Source organism: Marmota flaviventris, chromosome 8, assembly GCF_047511675.1.
Source record: "Marmota flaviventris isolate mMarFla1 chromosome 8, mMarFla1.hap1, whole genome shotgun sequence".
Classification (NCBI taxonomy): domain Eukaryota; kingdom Metazoa; phylum Chordata; class Mammalia; order Rodentia; family Sciuridae; genus Marmota; species Marmota flaviventris.
This window is the reverse complement of record NC_092505.1, coordinates 11,530,223-11,550,635: the sequence shown is the minus strand read 5'-3', so window position 1 is coordinate 11,550,635 and position 20,413 is coordinate 11,530,223. Positions and strand designations below refer to the sequence as shown.

Below are 20,413 nucleotides of genomic sequence, written 5' to 3'. Positions count from 1 at the left end.
CGACCGCACCTCTTCCCGGGCGTGCAGATCCCTGCGAACCCGAGTAGGGGGACTGTCATCAACCCCCTGGACGGTATCGGGGGCGGGATCGCGGGTCCTGAAAGGAGCCCGGGCGACCCTCGGAGGAAGAACTTCTTGGGGGCGGGTCCCGGATCGCCCCGTCGCCTGGGCGGCCGCTATTGTCTGCGCGCTGCTCTCGGTGGCGCGGGGGGCGTGAGCGCGGCGGCCCCAGGAGCTGGGCACCGAGACCCGGGCCGGGCGGGGCCGTGGTTGGGGTGGCGGCGGGAGGAGCTGGGGCAGCTTGGGAGCCGGAGAAGGAGGAGCTGCACGCGCGGGAGCCTAGTCCGAGCGGCGCGGGCTGCGGGCAGGCGGGATGCCGGCGGCGGCGGGAGATGGGCTCCTGGGCGAGCCGGCGGCGCCGGGTAGTGGCGGCGGCGCGGAGGAGGCGGCCAGGCCGGCGGCGGCCTGTGAGGGAAGTTTCCTGCCGGCCTGGGTGAGCGGCGTGCCCCGCGAGCGGCTCCGCGACTTCCAGCACCACAAACGCGTGGGCAACTACCTCATCGGCAGCAGGAAGCTGGGCGAGGGCTCCTTCGCCAAGGTGCGCGAGGGGCTGCACGTGCTGACCGGAGAGAAGGTGAGCTTCCTGGGCGCCGGCCTCTGGCCCGCGGGTTACGGGCTCCGGGAGGGAGCGGACGGCCGGACCCTGCAGAGAGCATGGCACCGGGAGTACCAAAGCATCGTCCCGGGCCAGGCGCCCCCCACTCCACCTGGCTTTTCTCTCTGGCCAAAAGAGGGGTCGAGCTAAACGCGCACTCAGCCCTCTCCGTAGGGGGTCATCTGGCACCCACTGATGGGTGGTCTGGGGTCATTTTCCTGGGGCGGGGTGGGGGGTGGCGACCGACTCACCGCGAAGTGGTCCCACGTATCCTTTTTGCTTTTCGAAAGGCGCCACCTGGCGGACACCAGAGCAGGAGGGTCAGGGCGCAGGAGTTCGGGGACTCTGCGCTCTCTGTGGGTAGGGGAGACAGATCCTTGGAGAGGCAAGAATAAGAGATAGAGGACCTGACTCTTACGTGCGAGGCGGAAGGGCCGATGTAGCCGGCCTTAGGGGTGGCTTAAGGTTTGATCCCTTTCTAGGCTCTGGGGAGGAGCTGGGGAAAGGCTGAAACCCTACAGATATTCCTCTTCACCTCTGGGCTGGGGCAGCTAGGGGATTTTTGTGCACAGAAGATTTCACATACCCTCCCGACACTCCACCAGTCTGTTCCTCAATCTGCATTTCTCTCCATTTGCCCCTCCCACATCTGCATCCCATGAGCACCAGCCAATGCTCACCCCTACCACTTTCTCCCCTCCCCACCCATCCCTGGATCCCTCCCATCCCTGGGTGGCAGCTTTCTTGCAGACCCTGCTTCTTGCAGGTATAGATCCACACAGACACCCCCCAGACTTTAGAGGTTGGGAGTTGTGTTCTTATCTTTTTAGAAAAGGGGCAAGTAAAGGAAGCCCTCCTCAAGACACGGAGGGACACCTCTCTGGCCAAGTCAGAGTGGGATGAGGTGATCCCTTTCCAGGCCAGGTGTAACTTGAGAAGAAACCCTAGAGACCACTTAGTTTTGAGGCTGGGTCAACCCCGGCTGTGAGGCGTCCCAGGCACGGGAGTTGTCCCAGACTTGGAGCTATTCCAGGCTGCTCAGCTTATAGTCATCTAAGACTCAAGATTCCCCCCAGGCTGGGACTTGCTCACACTAAAGGGGAGCAGCCCCTCTTGGAGGGAGGAGAGAAGCTCAGGGCTTCCTAACTGGGCAAGTAGCCAGAGAGCCAAACCCTTCTGGCCTCAGAAGTGGATCCTCCATCCAGACTGCTGTGAACCTGGTGGCCAGGCAAGCTGCCCTGCCTGCCTTCCTGCCCCAGCCGCTCCTCACCTTTAGTTCCCCTCCCTATTCCCCACCTTGTCCTGGAGCCCCTTGCATTTGAGTGCACACCCCCATCATCCTTGTAAATTGTCGTTTATTTCTGTAGCCATTTCAATTGGGGGACCCCTTTATTTTGGGTGAGTGGGGTAAGAATGAGGAGTTTTAAAACGTGCTTCTGGACTTCTATGCAAATGTGAGGGTCCAGTATGAACTCACTACAGTAATCTTCAAAGAAAAAAATAAAAAAGCAAAACCAAAAAACCAAAGCCCTCCGAATTTCATTCTAGTCCAAAGGGAGCAAGGAACACCTTACTTCTTGGTTCGAGTGGGCTGTCCTCCTTACATGTGGTGGGTCTGTTCAGGGCACATGGATGTCGCGCTAATTGGTGAGCTCACTTCTGTCCCTGTGTAAATGGGTGGTAGCATTTTATCTCATTTGGAACGTATAGGATTCTGTCTGGTCCTGATGTTTCCTCTCTAAATGTAGCAAAAAAAAAAAAAAAAAAAAAAAAAAAAAAGAGGTGAGTCCCATGCAAACCAGGTAGTGGCAAACATTACGAGTTCACTTTGGGAGTACACTCATCTCCCTGCCCTGCCCGCAGCTTCCCTGGCTACTCTCCACTTTCCCTTGTTGGGCTGTGCCTCTGCTCCTCACCGGTACATTTTTGCTTCATAACATAAAGCTCTTGGCCTTGCTGAAGTGCCTGGGGATGTATTCAGAGCTCAGCCGCTACTCTGCTACTCACTACTCTGCTACTCGGAGTGATTGGGTTCTGGAGCCTGTTGCTGGGCCCCCTGGAATGCAGGGAATTACAGCCCAAATGAGTTCCAAATGAGGAGCTGGGTGACACCCCCAGTGTTCCGCTCCTCCCCCTCCCATTTTATCTTTCTTAATTGATGATTCTCACTTCATCTTTGCAATGAGAGGAGGTATTAATTGGATGTGAAATTATTTCCCTGGACCAATTGATTTGATCTAGTTAAGGACAGTGGTTCCTAGTGGGGAGGCAGAGGCCAGGGAGGGATGTTCATGTTGAAAAACTTGGTTTTCCAGCTCTGTTTCTCTCCAGCGTGAGAACCAGTGCTTCTGTGGCTGTAAGCAAGCATTAGGAGAAATCTGGATTTTAGTACACTCTGTTGCTGGCTTTAAAGAAACAATGGTGTCATTCATAGCATTTATCTCCCAAATTCAGCACCTTTAATGCTTAACTAATAGATGTGGAGTTTAGCAGATTGTAGAGATTAAAATGTGTGGTGGTTTTGTGTGTGTGTGTGTGTGTGTGTGTGTGTGTGGGCACAGAGCTCTTGCATGCATGACTCTGCTTGGGAAGGATCACAGAGTTAATGAGTCTCCATTCCCACTCTTGTTTTGGGTATTGCCTTACTAAGTTCCGACCAAAACAAAGGTGAAAGCAACCTCAGGCTATTTGCAACCACAAGTCCTTTTTAGAAGGAGCAGGCTTCACCTGGGAAGCTGTACTAAAGTGAGCAGACCAATCAATCAGTGGCAGACCTTGATATGAAGGGAACCTGGAAGGCAACCCCCTTCCCCTACTTTTTCCTCCTTTCTTGGGGTGCATACTTTTTAGATAAAGTACTTTTCTCCTTTTCTGGGGGGGAGGGGTACCAGGGATTGAACTCAGGGGCACTCAACCATTGAGGCACATCCCCAGCCCTATTTTGTATTTTATTTAGAGACAGGGTCTCACTGAGTTGCTTGGCTTGCGAGGCTGGCTTTGAACACGCGATCCTCCTGCCTCAGCCTCTGAGCCGCTGGGATTACAGGCATGTGCCACGGTGCCTGGCTTCTACTTCTTTTTTAAAGGAAACAGGCTATATGGAAAGGGAAATGAAATCATGAACATGATTTAGAAATAGATGTATCCTGCTCACCCACCCCGAATGGAAGGATTCAGGGCAGGTTATCTTGGAAAATCAGTTCATGAAACAGGATAGGGAAAGAGAAGATGAGGGGGTGCCCTGGGTTTCTCCTGTAGCTATGATCTCAAACTGTGTACTTTGTGTTGGGTGATTTCTGCCAAAATCTGGAGTACTGGTGGTCGAAGGCATCTGGGGAGGTGGTGATGGTGGTGATGTTTGTGTGCCTTTTCAGTGTGAAGCACATTTCCAAAACGCTGTGAGTGAAATTCTCTGTGTTTTGCCTGGAATTACTGTGAGTCTGGATGACAAAGGAACCACTTTTTCCTGCCTTTCTTTCAGGCTTTGATCCTATCTTATGCAGAGGCCTCTGTTGCTACTGGTGCTTGCAGGACAGTCTTTTACCTGCTCTGTCCTCTGAAGTTTGGAAGTAATTTGAATCTAGATGGCCCTTTGACTGCTTGAAAAGAAAGGATGGCTTTAGGCTGAGACCTGATTTTGCCCCCTCTGGTTTTGAGTTAATGTAACCTCTGTAAAATCTGGCTTTAAAAATGAAAATTCGCTGGATCCTATGAAATTGTTAATTGGTACATTCTCATTCAGGGCTGAACTGAGTTGATGTTTAGATCAGGAAAATGATCATAGAATTAGATTCTGAAAAGTATCTCAATGACTTTGAGACGGAGAACCAAGTTGCAGAGCAGGAGCTTGGAGTGAGGACTTGGGAAATCCCGGAGCACGTGTGCTTCCTGCCCCTGGTATTGGTAACTGACACCTAATGCACAGTCTCTGGTCCATAATAGATTATTATTACATTTGACAAAATTGATAAAATATAGCTAGACAAGCATTATTGAGCAAAGTGTAAATGTGTATCGAGAGTAGAGCTGATTTGAAAGGCAGGCAAACTCATTATAAGGGCAACCAGAGTCACCCATTACCTTCTTTTGAGATTAAGAGACAAAATTGGGTACATAATGACTGCTTAGGATGTTTAAATATCTTGTTCTAACCTTTGGTTAAAGAAAAAAAAAGCCTGTTTATCACTTCATTATCTATTTGGGGCTAAAAATAAGGATTGTGCGCTTAGTAAGTTGCCAATAATCAGCATAGAGCATGACAGTGACAGATACCTGGAGTGAAGGAGTTACTAAAAATACAATTTACTATGTTTTGCAGAGCAGGAAATATGACTAATTTTAGAGTTGGCCTTTTGGCAGATCTCTTTTTAGCAAGTATTTCTGAAACAAACAGGTGTTAAACCCTGTATTTCTTTTTAAGTGCTAGAAATTTAAGGGGTAATAGCTCTGGGAACAAGAAATGCTTAGAGAACTGGAAATTCCTATTAATCCTCAGCAGGGACTTCTTGGCAAGAAGGAGGCGTTTGCAAAAGCACCTGCTCAGTGTGTCCTGGGTGACAAGGCAGTGCCTATAATTTCCCAGATTGCATGCTGCAGTTGCCGGCACATTCTTTTGAACTTTCTGCCTGCCTCATCTTTTTGAAGTACTTAGGAATGGTGGAAATTGGCACATAGAGCTGGGTTCCTAGTGTTCATTGATACAGGTCCCAGGGACTTCAAAGGGTGCTTCGAGTCAGCGTAACAGTGCAGAACGGTGCCCACGAAGAGGAGTACAACCCTACATTTTCTCTGCAGGAGTTGGTTCCCGTACCTAACAATCAGACTCGGGTCTGCAAGAATAGAGAATTGTGCATGCTGCCCATTGTCCCTGAGCAGCGTGGCAATCATCCATCCCAGAGCTTACCCTCCCAGGAGGGGTTGGGAGTGGCCAGACTTGCCCACCCAAAGACATGGGCAGGCTGAGTGTTCTCTGTAGGAAGGCAGTTTGGACTTGAAGTATCATTTCTCTTGGAATATACACCCTGTCTCGGTTATTCATGGAAACCTAGAGACTTACTCTCTCAGCTAATTGCAACCCAGTAGTCAAGACTTATTTTATCTAAGTGCTGCAGACACTTCATTTGCTCAGCGAGGGCGCTGGCCACTTTCAACTGCCGACCTGCACTGAATTTCACGCCTTCTGATGGGGGTGCTACTGACTGGTAAGGTCCTAGCAGGAAGGAGGGAGTAACTCATGGCCTGAATGCTACCTGTGCAGTTTGATGCCTTGGCAAACCTGAGGGAGCTTTCACCTCTCCTTTATCATCCAGTGGTATTGAGTTTTATGGCTTATTGAGAATGTGCCTTGCAGTTTCTCATTAGATGCTGGCAGCAACCTTGGGCAGGTGAGAACCAATTTGCTGGTGTTTTAACTTGCATTGCCCAAGGAGAGGGATGCTATTTTGGTTAGCCTTGTGTCACTGTGACCAAAAGACTTGACAAGAACAATTAGAAGAGGAAAAGTTTGTTTGGCTCATGATTTCAGAGATCTCAGTCCAAAGATGGCCGACTGTTGCCCTGGGCTCGAGGTGAGGCAGAACATCCTGGCAGATGGGTGTAGTGGAGGAAAGCAGCTCAGGTCACGGCAATCAAGAAGCAGCAAGAGCTTTGCTCACCAGGGTCATAATATATACCCCCAAAGGCATGTCCCTAGTGACCTACCTCCTCCAGCCACGTCTTACCTGTCTACAGTAACCACCTAGCTAACTTAATGCACTGGGTAGGTTAGAATTCTCATAACCCAATCATTTCACCTCTAAACTTTCTTGCATTATCTCATACCTGGGCTTTTGGGGGATACCTCATATCTAAACCGTAACAGATGCTCTGAGTAGATTTACTCTCTGACTTTCTTTGTTAGTTTGCCAGGATGACTATAACAAATGATCACCAACAGTGAGGTTTAAACCGCAGAAATTTATACTCACAGTTCTGGAGGCCAGAAGTCCACAATGAATGCCTGGAAACTGCTCTAGGGGAGAATCCTTCCTTGCCTCTTCTGGCTTTTCTGGTGCTTGCTAGCAGTCCTTGGAATCCCTAGTTAGTAGCTTCAATGCTCCAATCTGTGTTATCTCCTATGGTTTTTTCCTCTGGGTGTCTCCTCTGTTTCCAAATTTCCTTATCCATCTCCTTATAAGGACACCAGCCATAGGATTTAGGGTCTACCCTCATAGTATCATCTCATCTTAATTTGATTAACTGTACAAAGATCCTATTTGCAAGTAAGATCGCATTCACAGGTACTTGAAGATATCTCTTGGGGCTAGGGGGGAGCACAGTTTAACCCACGACCCCTTAGATCATTAGTATGGTGTTGCAGGTGACTTCCTGGCAAACTGACCTTGGGAAGGAAATGAATGTGCTTTCAGGGAGTACACAGCAGGACCAATACCTGTGAGGGAGAGGGTGAGGGGAGTGGGTAGGGGAGGGGGTGGAAGGGACAGAGCAGCAGTGTGCAGAAGGAGAAGCCAGACTCTCATGCAGTCTGGAGCAAAGCTCTGCCTATGCTGTTGTGAGCCCTAGAGCCCAGCTGGCCCTGGTCCAAGTTGGACCTTTATTACAATTCAGGAATCAGGCCCTGAGAAGGCAGCATAACCCTGGACACATAGATGTTAAGGGCAGTTCCTGGGAAGGTCTCACAGCTGAGAGTAGGAAGCTGGGCGAGTCATCTACCGCCTGCTGAGAGGGACTGGGCTGGAGCCTGGCTCTTCATCTCCAGCACAGCGGGGCAGTTTCCTCACTTCTTGCTCCAGTAAGGTGGCTGATGGGCAGGCTCCGCGTTCCACACGCTCTGATCTAAACTTGGCCTCTCCTTTCTCTTCAGTTTCAGTGTTCAAGACTCGTTCCTGTTCTTTGGTCCTTGTAGGTTGAAGTCTCCCTTTGCTCTGTGTATTTTCTCTGGAGAACTTTGTGGCAACAGACCTGGCTGACTTGTCACCTGTGTGCCTGATCCAGAGATGGTATCGCCCTTCCGTGGGAGAGACCCTTCTCCTCTCATCATGAGTTGGGCCAAAGTCGTTGAGGGGGTGGTGGGAAATGGGTTTTGACAACTAGAGTACCAATTCAGACCTTCTGATGGACACCGAGACGGCTCAGGGCAGAACCACCTTTGATGTCCTCTTATCGCCTTACTGTGCCCACTCTGCCCTAGCACGCAGTTCTAATTCCTGAGTTCTTTTTGTTTTGAGATCATTTTTTTGTGTTTTTATGATGCATTTGGTGACGTTTTGGGGTAGGTCATACAGATTCATGGTCTGGAATTCAAAGTCTTTGCGGGAGCTCACCGTGAGAAATAGCTGCCTCTTATATATGCGCCTCTGTTCCCAGGTCCTGTGTCCCCAGAGGTGACCCCAGGTTCTAGTTTCTCATGCATCCTTCTGGAGGTGCCCCATATACACACATGCCCATGTGCATGTCTGTAAACGTGTGAGTGTGGACAGATGTGTCTTTACACCGTACATGCTGTTCAGTACCCCATTTTTTTTAAACTTAGCAATACGTCTTCTCTAGAACTACTACAGAATTGCCTCATCCTTTTTAAACGCTACATAATATTCAGTATATGGAGATAATATACTGACTTAACCATTCCATGTTAATGGGTATTTAGATTTTAAACATTTTGGGAATTGTTATTTCCACATTATGCTGCAATACATATATCTATGCCCATTTGTTATTTCGTAAATGTTTTCAGTTTATCTGAGGGGTATTTTCTGTATATCTTAGTATTAGGCCAAATCACATGTCTGTTTTAACTGTTGATACATAGTGCCAAATTGTCTTCCATTGAGGATGTCCCAATTTATACTCATAACAACTTGGTTTAGGGGTGTCTGCTTTTTTGTGCATTTTTGCGAGCACAGGATATTTTTATACTTTTTGATCTTTTCCAATGTGGTAGATTAAACATGGTATCTTGTTTATTGTTTCTCTTATTTACAAGGGAATTGAGTATATTTTCCACATGTCCTTGGCAATTTACATTTCATTTCTGTTCACTTTTCATGTTTAGTCCTCATTTTTTCTCTTGGGTGTTTGGTCTTTTTCTTAGTGATTTGTCAGGCCTCTTTGTATATTAAGGAAATTAGTTCTCTTTGAGTGATATGGTTTGCAGGCTGCTTCATCTTTCCCTGTTCCTCATTTATTCTTTGTCTTTGTGTCTTGGTGGTTCTTGGTACCTGCAGCGGTTACTTCCTTGGATTATACTAACTAGAAAGGACCACTGATGGGTTGGGTGTCCATGAACCTCTAAAGATTGTATATGTAATCATATTTATGGGGAGAGGATTTATGAGGAGTTACTTGCTTCCAAAATGTTAAGAGCTACTGCTTCATTGTCAGCTGTACTGACTGCAGAGAGGTTTGTGGGTTACTGGGACAACGGTTTGGGTCTCCTTGATTTGTTAGCATTAGTGTCATTGGGCTAAAGTTGTAGATCATATTCAGGTTAGGTGGGTTGGTGGCACAAGCAGGACCCTAAACTAAGCATGTCTGATTATTGCCCCAGCCCTGCCATGATTGGCTTTCAGGGGAGAGACATGATCAAGAGTGGACATTGGCATATTTGACCCTAGCTGGGATAAGCCAAAGAGGCACCTATGTCTCATCACCTCTTCATAAAACAGGCAATACAGTTTATGGTGGATTGTTGCTTTGGTTGTCTGGAGATGTGATGGTCTTTGGAGATGGGGCCTTTGGCGGGTAATTAGATCTGCTTCCTATCTGTAATTAGTGTCCCTCCACTGTGTGTGGACAAAACAAGAAACCATTTCTATGAGCCAGGAAACAAACTCACCAGACACCAAATCTTCCAAAGCCTTGATCTTGGACTTCACAGCATCCAGAACTGTGAGAGAGAAATTTCTGCTATTGCCAAACCACTCACTCTATGGTATTTTGTTATAACATCCCAAAGGGACAAAGACAAAGAAAAAGGGGGAATGTAGAGGGAAGTGACTTTTTAAGGAGCAAGAACCACCATGGAATTTGGACACTGAATGCACTAAGTCAGCCGTGTGCACACGTGTTAAAATATGCCTTGGCACTCTGAATTCTTCCTACCAAGAGTCCTCCGAGGAGCAGCAGTGGTGGGGAAATCACTGGGTCCGCTGGTCGGAATCAGCATCAGCGTGGCCTCACTCTGGCAGCTGTCCCTGAAATGCCCGTGTCCTCTGTCACCCCTGCTCTCCTCAGAGCGTTTCTCACTGCTGCTTGGGCTGCAGTAAATAACTGCCTCAGACAGGGTGTCTGCAACAGCAGAGGCTGTGGGTTCCCTGGGGGTTAGAAGTCCAAGGTCAAGGTTGTGGGCGGAGGGCCCGTCCTCTGAAATCCTTGAAGGAGGGTGGTTCCAACCTCTTCCCATTCTCAATGGCGACTTCTGCCTGTGTCTTTTCACATTTTCTTCCCTGGAGGCCTGTCTGACTCTGTCATAACAAGTGTCCCCTTGTATGAGGACACTAGTCCTACTACATCAGGGCCCACCATAATGACCTCACTTCAACTTGGTAACTTCTGTAAAGACTCTGTTTCCAAATAAAGTCATTCTGAGGTATGGAGGGCTAGGATTCCTATTTATGAATTGAGGGGGCACAATTTGACTCTTACCTTCACTTGACCCTGTGTATATTTTATGGTTTGGATATGAGTTGTCCCCTCAAAAGCTCCTGTGTGAATGCAGGAATATCCAGAGGAGAAATGGTTGGATTGTGAGAGTTGTGACCTAATCAGTTCATCCTAGTTTGAATGGACTGACTGGGTGGTGATTGTAGGCAGGTGGGGCGTGGCTGGAGGAGTGGGGCGTGGCTGGAGGAGTGGGGCGTGGCTGGAGGAGGGGGCGTGGCTAGAGGAGGTGGGGCGTGGCTGGAGGAGGTGGGGCGTGGCTGGAGGAGGTAGGGACATTGGGGCATGCCCTGGAAGGGTGCATCTTCCTTGTGGCCCCTTCCCCCTCGTTCTCTGTGCTTCCTTGCTGCCTTGAGGGGAGCAGCTTTCCTCTGCTGGGTTCTTTCCCCATGATGTGCTACCTCCCTTTGGGCCCAGAGCCATGGACTGGCCGCCTGTGGACTGAGACCCCTGAAACCGTGAGCCCCAAATAAACTTTTTCTCCTCTAAGTTGTTCTTGTCAGATATTTTTGGTCACAGTGACACAAAAGCTGACTAACACAGTATGTATTTCTGTGTCGATGTGCTTTTCGTTCATCCCCCCACTAGACTGTAAACCTGGTGAAAGTGGACCACGGCTCTATCCCTGGTACCTAGAGTAGTACCTGGCACAGAGAAGGCGTTGGGTAAATAGTTTTGGGATGGATCTAAGCAAACCTTCCATCTTCCAGGACATGCGTACAGCCTCCTGGATGGCAATATGTAAGTTGGCAGGCTATGGATCTGCAGGCGCTTTCTGTTTCTCTTGCTCCTTGCTGCTTCTGGGAACGAGTGCCTGAGGTTGAATGGGTTGCTTGGCTGGAGCTCTGTAGAAAATGTTGTCCTGGAAATAACCATGCTTTCTGCACAGATTTGTTAAGGTAGGCACCTGAGGATCTGAGTGACAGGTGATCAACAAGAAGCAGACAAATATTTTGCAGTGTCACAGGACTGCTAATGGACCCTCAGCTCTTTCCTGAGAAATGTACCAACACTGCAACAGATGGGAGAAGCTGCTATTTGCAAACATACATTTCTTTGGATGTTTCCCATGGAGATATATGTAGGTTTGGCGTCTGTCTCTTTGACTATATTTTTTTTTTATAAGTTTATTAGTCTCCAAAGTCAAGTTCCTGCCAAAACATTTTATAATCCTGCTTGCTTCTCTTGCCCATTTTCTGAGCCATTGGATTCATTTTGATCCCCCTGCCTGCGGTACCTCTGCTCTAATCCCCTGCTCGAGTTGTAATTGTCTTACATCCTCCCTCATGGCTTTGGGTAAGTTGTCAGGCCATCTTCCTGACCCTGTTTGGACATTTTTGTTCCATGAGGCCTTTCTCTTGGTTATCTGCTCTTTGCCAGAGCTCTGTGTGCAGCAAGAATGGGTGTCCACCAAGCTCAGAGTGTCCCCACAGAGTCTGCTGTCCCAGTGAGGGATGATAGGAGAAAGTCCAGATTCATCTTCCTGGAGCAGGATCACCAAACACTGAACCAAGGAAAACCTTCCATGAACAAATGAGCTGAGGCTCTTTTCTTTGACCATGAGGCGGTAACAGCACTGATAACACGAATAATGATTAACCTTTATAGGTTGCATATCATCTGCTGGGCCTCGTCCTGGATGTTTGGCTGCAAAAGACAATATATGCCTCACACAGCCTTTTGTGGTAGGTCCTGTTGTCCTTATTTTGCAGAATAGATTGACCAGTGTCCTGATTTGCCCAGGACTATCTCAAGTTTAATACAGAAAGCCCCACATTTTAGGAAAACCAACAGATAATGGCAAAACCAGAGTCTTAACAAAGAGTTTCCAAATGAAAGAATTAGTCAGCAGCTAATTAGGTCACTAATCAGTGATGAATGAAAGCTCAAAGCCCTGGACATAACTGCTGGGATGGGTGTTGTAGGCAGTAACCTCCACATGGTCTGGGGACTGAGAGAGACTTTCCTGCACCTGCAGTTCTGGTCTGCTATTTATTTACTTTTGTGTGTTTACTATGAGATGAAGAGCTTGAGCCAATATGTATTTCTCTCTCTGGGTACACACCCACAAAGGTATCTGTGTGTAGCATACGTATGCACAAATGCATATGCACTTGTATGTATACTATTAAATATAAGTTACAGAATACCATGCAAAGTTTATCATGCCATAAATTTGTTGCAGGAGACTTTCTCAATGAAGGAAGCAGGGGAGACTGAGTCGCTCAAGTTAGCGTTCAGTCTAAATTTAGTTTTTCTTTTTCATTGGAGGGAGAAAAACCTAGGATAGGAGGGAGGTTTTTGAATCCAGTGGTAAGTGTGTGTCTTTAAGTGCAAGTGTGTGTCTTAAGTAGCACAATGTACAGGCCCTTCGAGTCTGTTTGTTCAACCCTCCTCTACAAGAATGGACACAGAATGTTCATTGAAAGCAAAATAGAATACCTGGTGCGTCTCCTAGTTTAATATACAGACCATCTGGAACTAGACCAGCTTTTTCAAGCCTTTGCATAGTTCTCATTTGAGCTGAGAGGGGACATCAGAGGCAAATGGAATGAGGAAGTGCCTGGGGTGAGAGTAAAACTTTAGGAAAGTTGGCTGTAGAGTCTGGGATCTGAATATTTTAGTGTTTTATCTGAGCCCTGCTTCAGTGAAGCCAAATGGATGAAGATAAGTGTTATCACTTATGTAATCGGGGTATTCATTGGAATTCCTGCTGCTCTGATATAGAAGTCTAGCTTTCCAAGTGCATTCTTTGTTCCAGATTAAAAATTTAATTAGAGAAACTAGTCTATGACTCAGTTCTCCGTTGAACATTTACATTTAATAATGCGAATAAAGAAAGCTTGTTTTGAAAACACTTCTGCAGGTTTGTAATGTGTCATTCCCATAGGATGACATTTTATTCTATTAAAAACTAACATTTGTGAGCAGTAGTTGCAGTTTCAAGGCCAATTTGATGTAATAAAACTTGAATTTCCCTCTGGAGGGCAAGTGCTATGTGACTATTGTGCTCCTATCTAATTCATTACTCTGAGATGCTTTTTCTTAGATCAGGAATGGAGTGTTGAAGTATTGTTTTTTTTTTTTTTTTTAATCTTTCTTTCTCGCTTTTTTTTTTTTTTTAAATCATAGAGGGCCATTAAAGCAGCTGATAAAGTACCTAAGAGTGTTTGGAATAAAAAAAATTTGTTTTTAAATTCTAATAATCAGATGAAGAATGTCTTCCAGATTTTGAAGGGATTTATTATTCAACAGCATATGTACTTAAACACAGATAAATTGTCCAATATATCAGTGTTGTTCCTATGATCAACTGTGATTTTTTTTCCCTTTGCTGTGGTGCAGGTAGAACCCAAAGCCTTGTGTATGCCCCACCTGCTGTTCTTCCACTGAGCCCTCCACCTAAATGTTTTAAAATAATGTTTAAAAAAGTATTTTTGACCAATTATTTAGCAATATAAGATTCCTTTAATCATTCAGTCACAGGTGCATTTTAGAATAGTTGAGGTTTTTAAACACATTCAAATGAATCCTGGGCTGATATTTGTTCCATGAGGCCTAATATTTGGTAATTGTAATGTGCTTTTTAAAAATACCCCCTACACCTACTCTTGGCTTGCCGTGCGCTTTACCCATCCTGCTTCACTATTGACTCCCCCTCTGTGTTAGATGACTTACAAAAAAATGTTAATTTTCTTTCTGGTGAATTAAATAGGACCCCTCCCCCTAAACCCCTGTTCCTTGTGGAAAATAAACAGGAACACAAATAAGAAAATAAAAATCATCCATAATCACACATTCCTTTGTAGACCACTTGATTTTTCTTTTTCCCCCTTTGAATTCATATGCTCCAAAATTGGAATACACTGTTCACATTGTGTTGCAAGTATTCTTTATTTCACTGATAATAGAACATTTCCCCATGTTCCTTTATAGTCTTTAAAAATTTGATTTTGATAGCATTCCATTCTTTGAAGTTACTGTTAAACCAGTAGAGTAGGGACTTTTTGCCTGTGTTCTCTAATCTGTTGCATAATGGTGACATGTACTAAAATATAGGCTTTAGGGATGACAGTTTTGGTTCCCATCTTTTTGCTCCTTAGCATTTGGGTACTCTTGGGCACAGCATTCAAAACTCTTTTTTTTTTTTTTGTATTGGGGATTGAACTCAGAGGCACTTTAGCACCTCCAACTCTTTATTTATTTAATTTCTGTTTTGAGTCAGGGTCTCTCTAAGTTGCTCAGGCTGGCCTTGAGCTTGTGATCCTCTTGCTTCAGCCTCAGTGGCTAAGATTACAGAGATGCCCCACCAGGTTTGACTTCAAATACTCTTAACTTTAGTTTCTGTATCTGTACAGTGGTGTTAATCATGGATCTTCAGTGGGTATTTGGTTAAAAAACAAAGCACACACACAGAGTTAGCTTGAAAACATTCATTATTGTTTTAGTGAACAAATGGCAGTGGGTTATTCTCTTAATCTCACAGCTATGTTTAAAATTTAAAGGTGTAAATTAGGCTCTTTCACATAGCAAGAAACAGATCTGCAATTTATCAGGGGTGATGGAGTTTCACTTTCGGGATAAAGGGGAGGAAGCTGATGGGGCCCTTCTGTTTTAATCACCCCCCTGAGGCCTGGAAGGCTTCTGGGGACCCCCAGAGGGGCCAGATGTCTGCATTCCTCAGATTCCACTTCCCTCCTATCTGCCTCTGCCTTGGAGCTGCCTTGGCAGCTTCTTTGGCTCCTAGAAATTATTCCTCCAACCAGCCTGCCCTCTGCCTCTTGGCTTCTCACTGTCCCTGACATTTCTGGGGTTGACGAGATAGTGCTGGGAGGCTATGATAACTGAACACTTAGCGGCCTCACCTCCTCCTTATCTTCTTAGCACTGCATGCCCTTGGATGGCAGAGTCATTTTCACAGTGGAAGAAAGAATACACCTATAGGCGATGCTCCACGAGTTCCCAAATTGGTATGGTTTGGACAACTTCCTTCCCCATGTTCTTGTTTTGGTAGCTGCCTCTTTGCTCCACAGTCACATTCCTCCACATTTATGATTTTGGGGGTACCTAGCTGCATCTGTTATCTAACCTATGATTCGCGTGATCTAAGTTCGAGTGATCTAAGATCTCTTTAGAGGTTGGGACTGGGTTGAGAGAATTTTGTCTTGCATTACGATGGCCAGATTTTCTGTGTTTCAATTCCTACCATGTCCCCAAGCCTCCCATCCCGCAAGGCTACTTTATTCCTGTACCTTTTCAGCTACATTTGGCCACCAATTGTTGTATGATGTGGATAGCGATTGTTTCCTGTTGCCCGTGGGACAGGAATGCTTCTTGAATTAGAACTAATTCTGGAGTTTAAAGTATTAAATGTCAAACTGAAAGAAAGCATGTCTGAGACTTCTTTGTTGCAGAGGGAAGGGCATCCCAGGCCTAGGGGAAGGGAAAGGAAGACAGGAAAGGGAAAAAGAGAGAAACACTGATGACTCCATCCTTTTCCGTGTCATTCCCTCTACCCTCCTGGGAAACTCTTTCTGTTTCTGTAGAGGTCATCTTAAAGTTTATTTCTTAATCTAAAGCCATTTGCTAAATGGACTGTGAGGTCAGGCTTCTCCTTACTGGGAAATTTCCCAGTTATAACTAGTTTTAAAACAAACTAAAACAGGACTGGGGATGTAGCTCAGTGGTCCAGCACGCGCTTTGCATGAGTGAGGGCCCGGATTCCGTCCCCAGCGCTGCAGAAAGAAACAACAAAAACCAAAAAAGTACCAAAACATATTACCTTTCCCTGACTATCAAGATGACAATTTATTTTTCATTCAAACGTGATTGCCTTCTTCTTGGGGAGCTGCTGATAACCTGTATAGGACTTTTGTACAGATCAGTAAAGCTATACCTAGGCAAACCAATTAGAAAGGGCATCACCCTGGGAAGACCAATTAGAAAAAGGCATCCTTTCTGAATAGGCTGATTAAAAGAAGGTATATCCTCAAGTGGACCAATTAGAAGTCTCCTCTTCTGGATGGACCAGTTGGAGAAATGCTTCCTCTTTGAGTGGATCCAGTTGTATGGTGCATGGTTTAGCAAGCAGCCCCATTTCAGGAGAAAAATCTGCCCTTTCCTCCAGGCACAGAAGCTGGCAAGCCAAGAGGGGTCTGGGTTTCTGTGCCCAGTAGTATTTTCTAATGGGTGCCGGCATCTAAAGCACCAAAGACTCTATAAATAGGTCCAAAAATCAGATGTGCTCTCATTGGAACCTGCCTTGTAGAATGGGAGCTGGGCATGAATCACAGACAGAACTCATGCTGTCACAGTGCAAAAGGAAATGTTTCCTACTAGAGTGACAGATTAAATACTCCAGGACTTCAGGATATCTTAAGTAAAAATCTGCAAAACTGGTCCTGGTCTGTCTTTGGCAGTCTACTTTGCTGCTTGCTTTAGAAGAGAAGGAGAAAAGCAAGACGAAGAATCTGGGTGAGAAATAAATTCACTGTGTCTGTGTCAGTCGCTACCAGGGAGACACAAGACATCTTGCGGCATATATAACAATCAGGGTCTTGGGGAAATGCCCTGCACTGGACCCTCAAGACCTATCACCTTCTGTCTCCGGAGCCATCACTCAACCTGATGCAGGGCCCAGGGCTCAGACTTCCTGTGTGTTAAGAGCCGAAGCAGCTGTTCAATCTGGCCTGAGAGACCCCTGGCTACAAGTTCAGGGAGAAAAATCTCAAAGTGCCGATTGCTCATGGGCCCCCCTCTGTGCTGTTTCTTTCTTGGATGAGCAAACAGTGTGACAATTTAATAAGGGACCTGTGACAATTACATGCAAATGGAGAGAATGGAAAGTCAGAGCCTTTGAACAGGGATTTTTTTTTTTCTCTCTGGGAAAGGAATGTGGCAGTTTTGGGTTTCTCTGTGTGTAATCCGAGAGGCACATCCATCTCTCTGTGACAGAGGAAAAATTTCAGCATTAGGAAAGGAACTTATGATTTATAACAAACAGCTGGGTGGGCCATGCCTCACTGGTGCCTAGGCAAAAGTAACCTTTTAAAAATAGCTGCTCAGCATGGCTTCCGCTTCTAGAAAGACTCCTAGACTGGTACTTAGTTTATTGCAGTGACCCTAGAGATGCTGTCATTCTGAGCATATGCACATGGAGGCCCAGGTTGAGCCAGGGTCATCCTAGACCTAACAAGTCTTGCATATGTCAAGGTGTTTGCCTTGCTGAATTGTGTCCCCCTAAAATGCAAAAGTTGAAGATCTACCTCCCAGGACCTTGGAATGTGATTTTTTTGTAGATACAGTCTTTAAAGAGGTAATTAAGATGAAGTGAGGTCATATGTATGGGCCTTAATTGATATGACTGTTGTTCCTGTAAGAAGAGGAAATTTGGCCACACATGGGGGCAGTGGGGGTGGAGTGTTCCTATGAAGACACATGGAGAAGGTGGCCATCTACAAGCCCAGGAGAGGCCTCAGGAGAAACCAGTGCTGTCCATGTCTTGATCGTGGGCTTCTGATCTCCAGAAGTATGAGGAAATACATTTCTGTTGCATAAGCCACCCTGTCTTTGGTGCTTTGTGATGGCAAGCACCAAACAAGCCAATGCCACGTTTATAGATCCAAATTCTCGGGGTGTACTGAATGCTCAGGCGAAGGCTTCCAGAATGAGGCTGGGAAACTGCAGTTAATTATTAAGACCTCTGGTGAGATCCTTTTCCTTCTTCAGTGACTTTTTTCCTGTGGGAAAGAACCTGGGGTCTGCCTCTCACGCCCTTGCTCGTTCATTTCTGCTTCGTACTGAACCACATTATGTCTAGACCCAGGACACCTGTACCGGAAGCAACCTCCTTGGAGTCAGGAATGGATCTTGCTGGCAGACTGCTGGTTTGCTGTGTGGTGTGGTGCCCTGTGCTGTCTGATTAAGTGGAAGGGGGATGGGGGGCACAAAATTCCTCCTTGAAAATATTTAGTTCCAGAAGTAGTTTCTTGATTTCTCTGGCATATTTCTACAACCATCAGAAAAAGAAAAAGGAAAAAGAAGTGTTTTAAGTTTATTGGAATTTCTTAAGGGACACAGTTTAGATATACGAAATTATTAGAATGGCCCATAAAGGCATTGATGTTAATTGTTTATGGGATATTTACATGTGATTAGTTTGCATATAATTTGCATGAATCTAAAAGGCTATGCTATGTGGCTCCTGAAGTGTTCACACTAAATAAAGTTGTCATTACCAGTAGCATGGTGTCATGGGTGATCATTCTCTGGGGTTCCTGTAACCAGCTACCACTGACTGTGTGGCTTAAACAACAGGAACTGATTGTCTCCCAGTTTGGAGTCCAGAAGTCTAAGATCAGGGGTTTGCATGGTTGGTTTCTCCTGAAGATTGGGAGGAAGGGTCTCTCCAGGCCTCTCTCCCAGCTCTGGTGGCCTCAGGTGTTCCTTGGCTTGGCATGGCATTCTGCCTGAGTCTTCACGTTGCCTTCTGACTGCGTGTATCTGCCTTTTATAACAGTTACATTGGATTAAGGCCTGTTCTGATGACCTCATCTTAACTAGATCATTTGAAAAGACCCTATTTCCAAATAAGGGCATATTCACAGATAGTGGAGATTAGGACCCCTGTGTCTGTTTTTGGATGAGGGACACAATTCAACCCATAGCATTATGCTGTGTTTTTTCTTACTATCTCCAAGAAGGATTGCCGGCCCCTCAAATCAAAGAGCAAGAGACAGGCAAGGTCCAGGGGCAGTGGAAGGGATGGGGTCTTAGGGCTCAGAGATACACAGTTGTTCCTCGGTATCTGCAGAGGGTTAGTTCCAAGATCCCCTTAGAGACCAAAGTCTCTTAAATACAGCAAAATAGTGTTGCATTTGTATATAACCTGTGCTCATCCTTTTACATACTTCAAATCATCTCTAGATAGCTTTTAATACAATTTAAATGCTTTGTAAATAGTTGTATTGTTTAAGGAATAATAACAAGGAAAAAGGTCTGTCTATATTCAGTACAGATGTGATATTTTCTATCCATGAATGGTTGAATTGTGGACGTACAACTGTGGATACGGCCTGACTGTCCTGTCCGGGCATTGGTATTCCTTGGACTTGGAGAAAGAGCTGTGCCTGGACCCCCAGGTAGCTGAGTTGCCCTCTGTTCCCTGTGTTCCAGAAGTATGGCAAGGATGACTGATGTCAGACTGCCTCTGCCTGAAGTGAAGTATTTGGAAAGTTTGAGAAAAGACAGGTTTTGTAAAAACTAAGAGATCTGATATTTAAGTGGAGCCTTCACCATCCGTGAAGCTTCCCATTGACCTGCCTAAATAGTTTGTGAGGAGCCTCATAAAGAAGACCGTTTATGGGCTGGGGCTGGGGCTCAGGGGTAGAGTGCCTGCCTTGCACGTGTGAGGCACTAGGTTCGATCCTCAGCACCACATAAAAATAAATGAATAAATATTTGTGTCCATCTACAACTAAAAAATTTTAAAAATAAAAAGAACACCATTGGTGAGCCTCTTGTCTTTTGTGGTTGAGTGTTATGAGCATTTCTAATGTATGTTATTGTGGAATCAGTTTTAATGATTCCAAGTGGCTCCTGTTATCACCCCCTTGCATGGTTCCCAACAAATATTTAAGTATAAGAGGAAAAAAGCTCATTCTGTCCTTGGCTCCATGGAGGAAAGGATTTTAAAAGTCAAGGCTGGCGACAATTCCCTGCTGGACCGACCTCACTACATTCTGTATTAATTTCCTGGGGCCACTGTGAGAAAGTCCAACAGATGAGGGGTATGGTTGGGCTTAAGGCCATGGAGATGGTGGAGACGTTTGCTCACCGTTTTGAAGGCCAGAAGTAGGAAATCAAGCTGCGCTCCCTCTAAACCTAGAGGGAGGCTTTTTGCCTGGTTTCTGGGGGTGGCCTGTGTATGTAGCCTTTGGTCGCCTTCGGCGTTAGCTACTGGGGGTGGTTTGCATATGTTCCTTGGAACTCACATCCTGGAAAATTAGTCCCCAGTGTACAGAACTGAGAGGTGGGACTCCAGGTGTTCAGTCATGGGGCTCCACCCATGAATGGATGATGCTGTTCACATGGGACCTG

At 46.0% G+C, this 20,413-nt stretch overlaps 1 protein-coding gene across 1 annotated transcript in view; it reads left to right on the top strand.

Moving 5' to 3' along the window:
- Positions 1-373: 373 nt before the first annotated feature.
- Positions 374-20,413, top strand: part of Hunk (hormonally up-regulated Neu-associated kinase) — a 97,164-nt gene continuing 77,124 nt past the window's right edge. The window contains exon 1 of the mRNA XM_027929314.2: positions 374-634. Within this exon, the coding sequence (XP_027785115.1) occupies positions 374-634 (261 nt within the window). The remainder of the gene's footprint in view (positions 635-20,413) is intronic.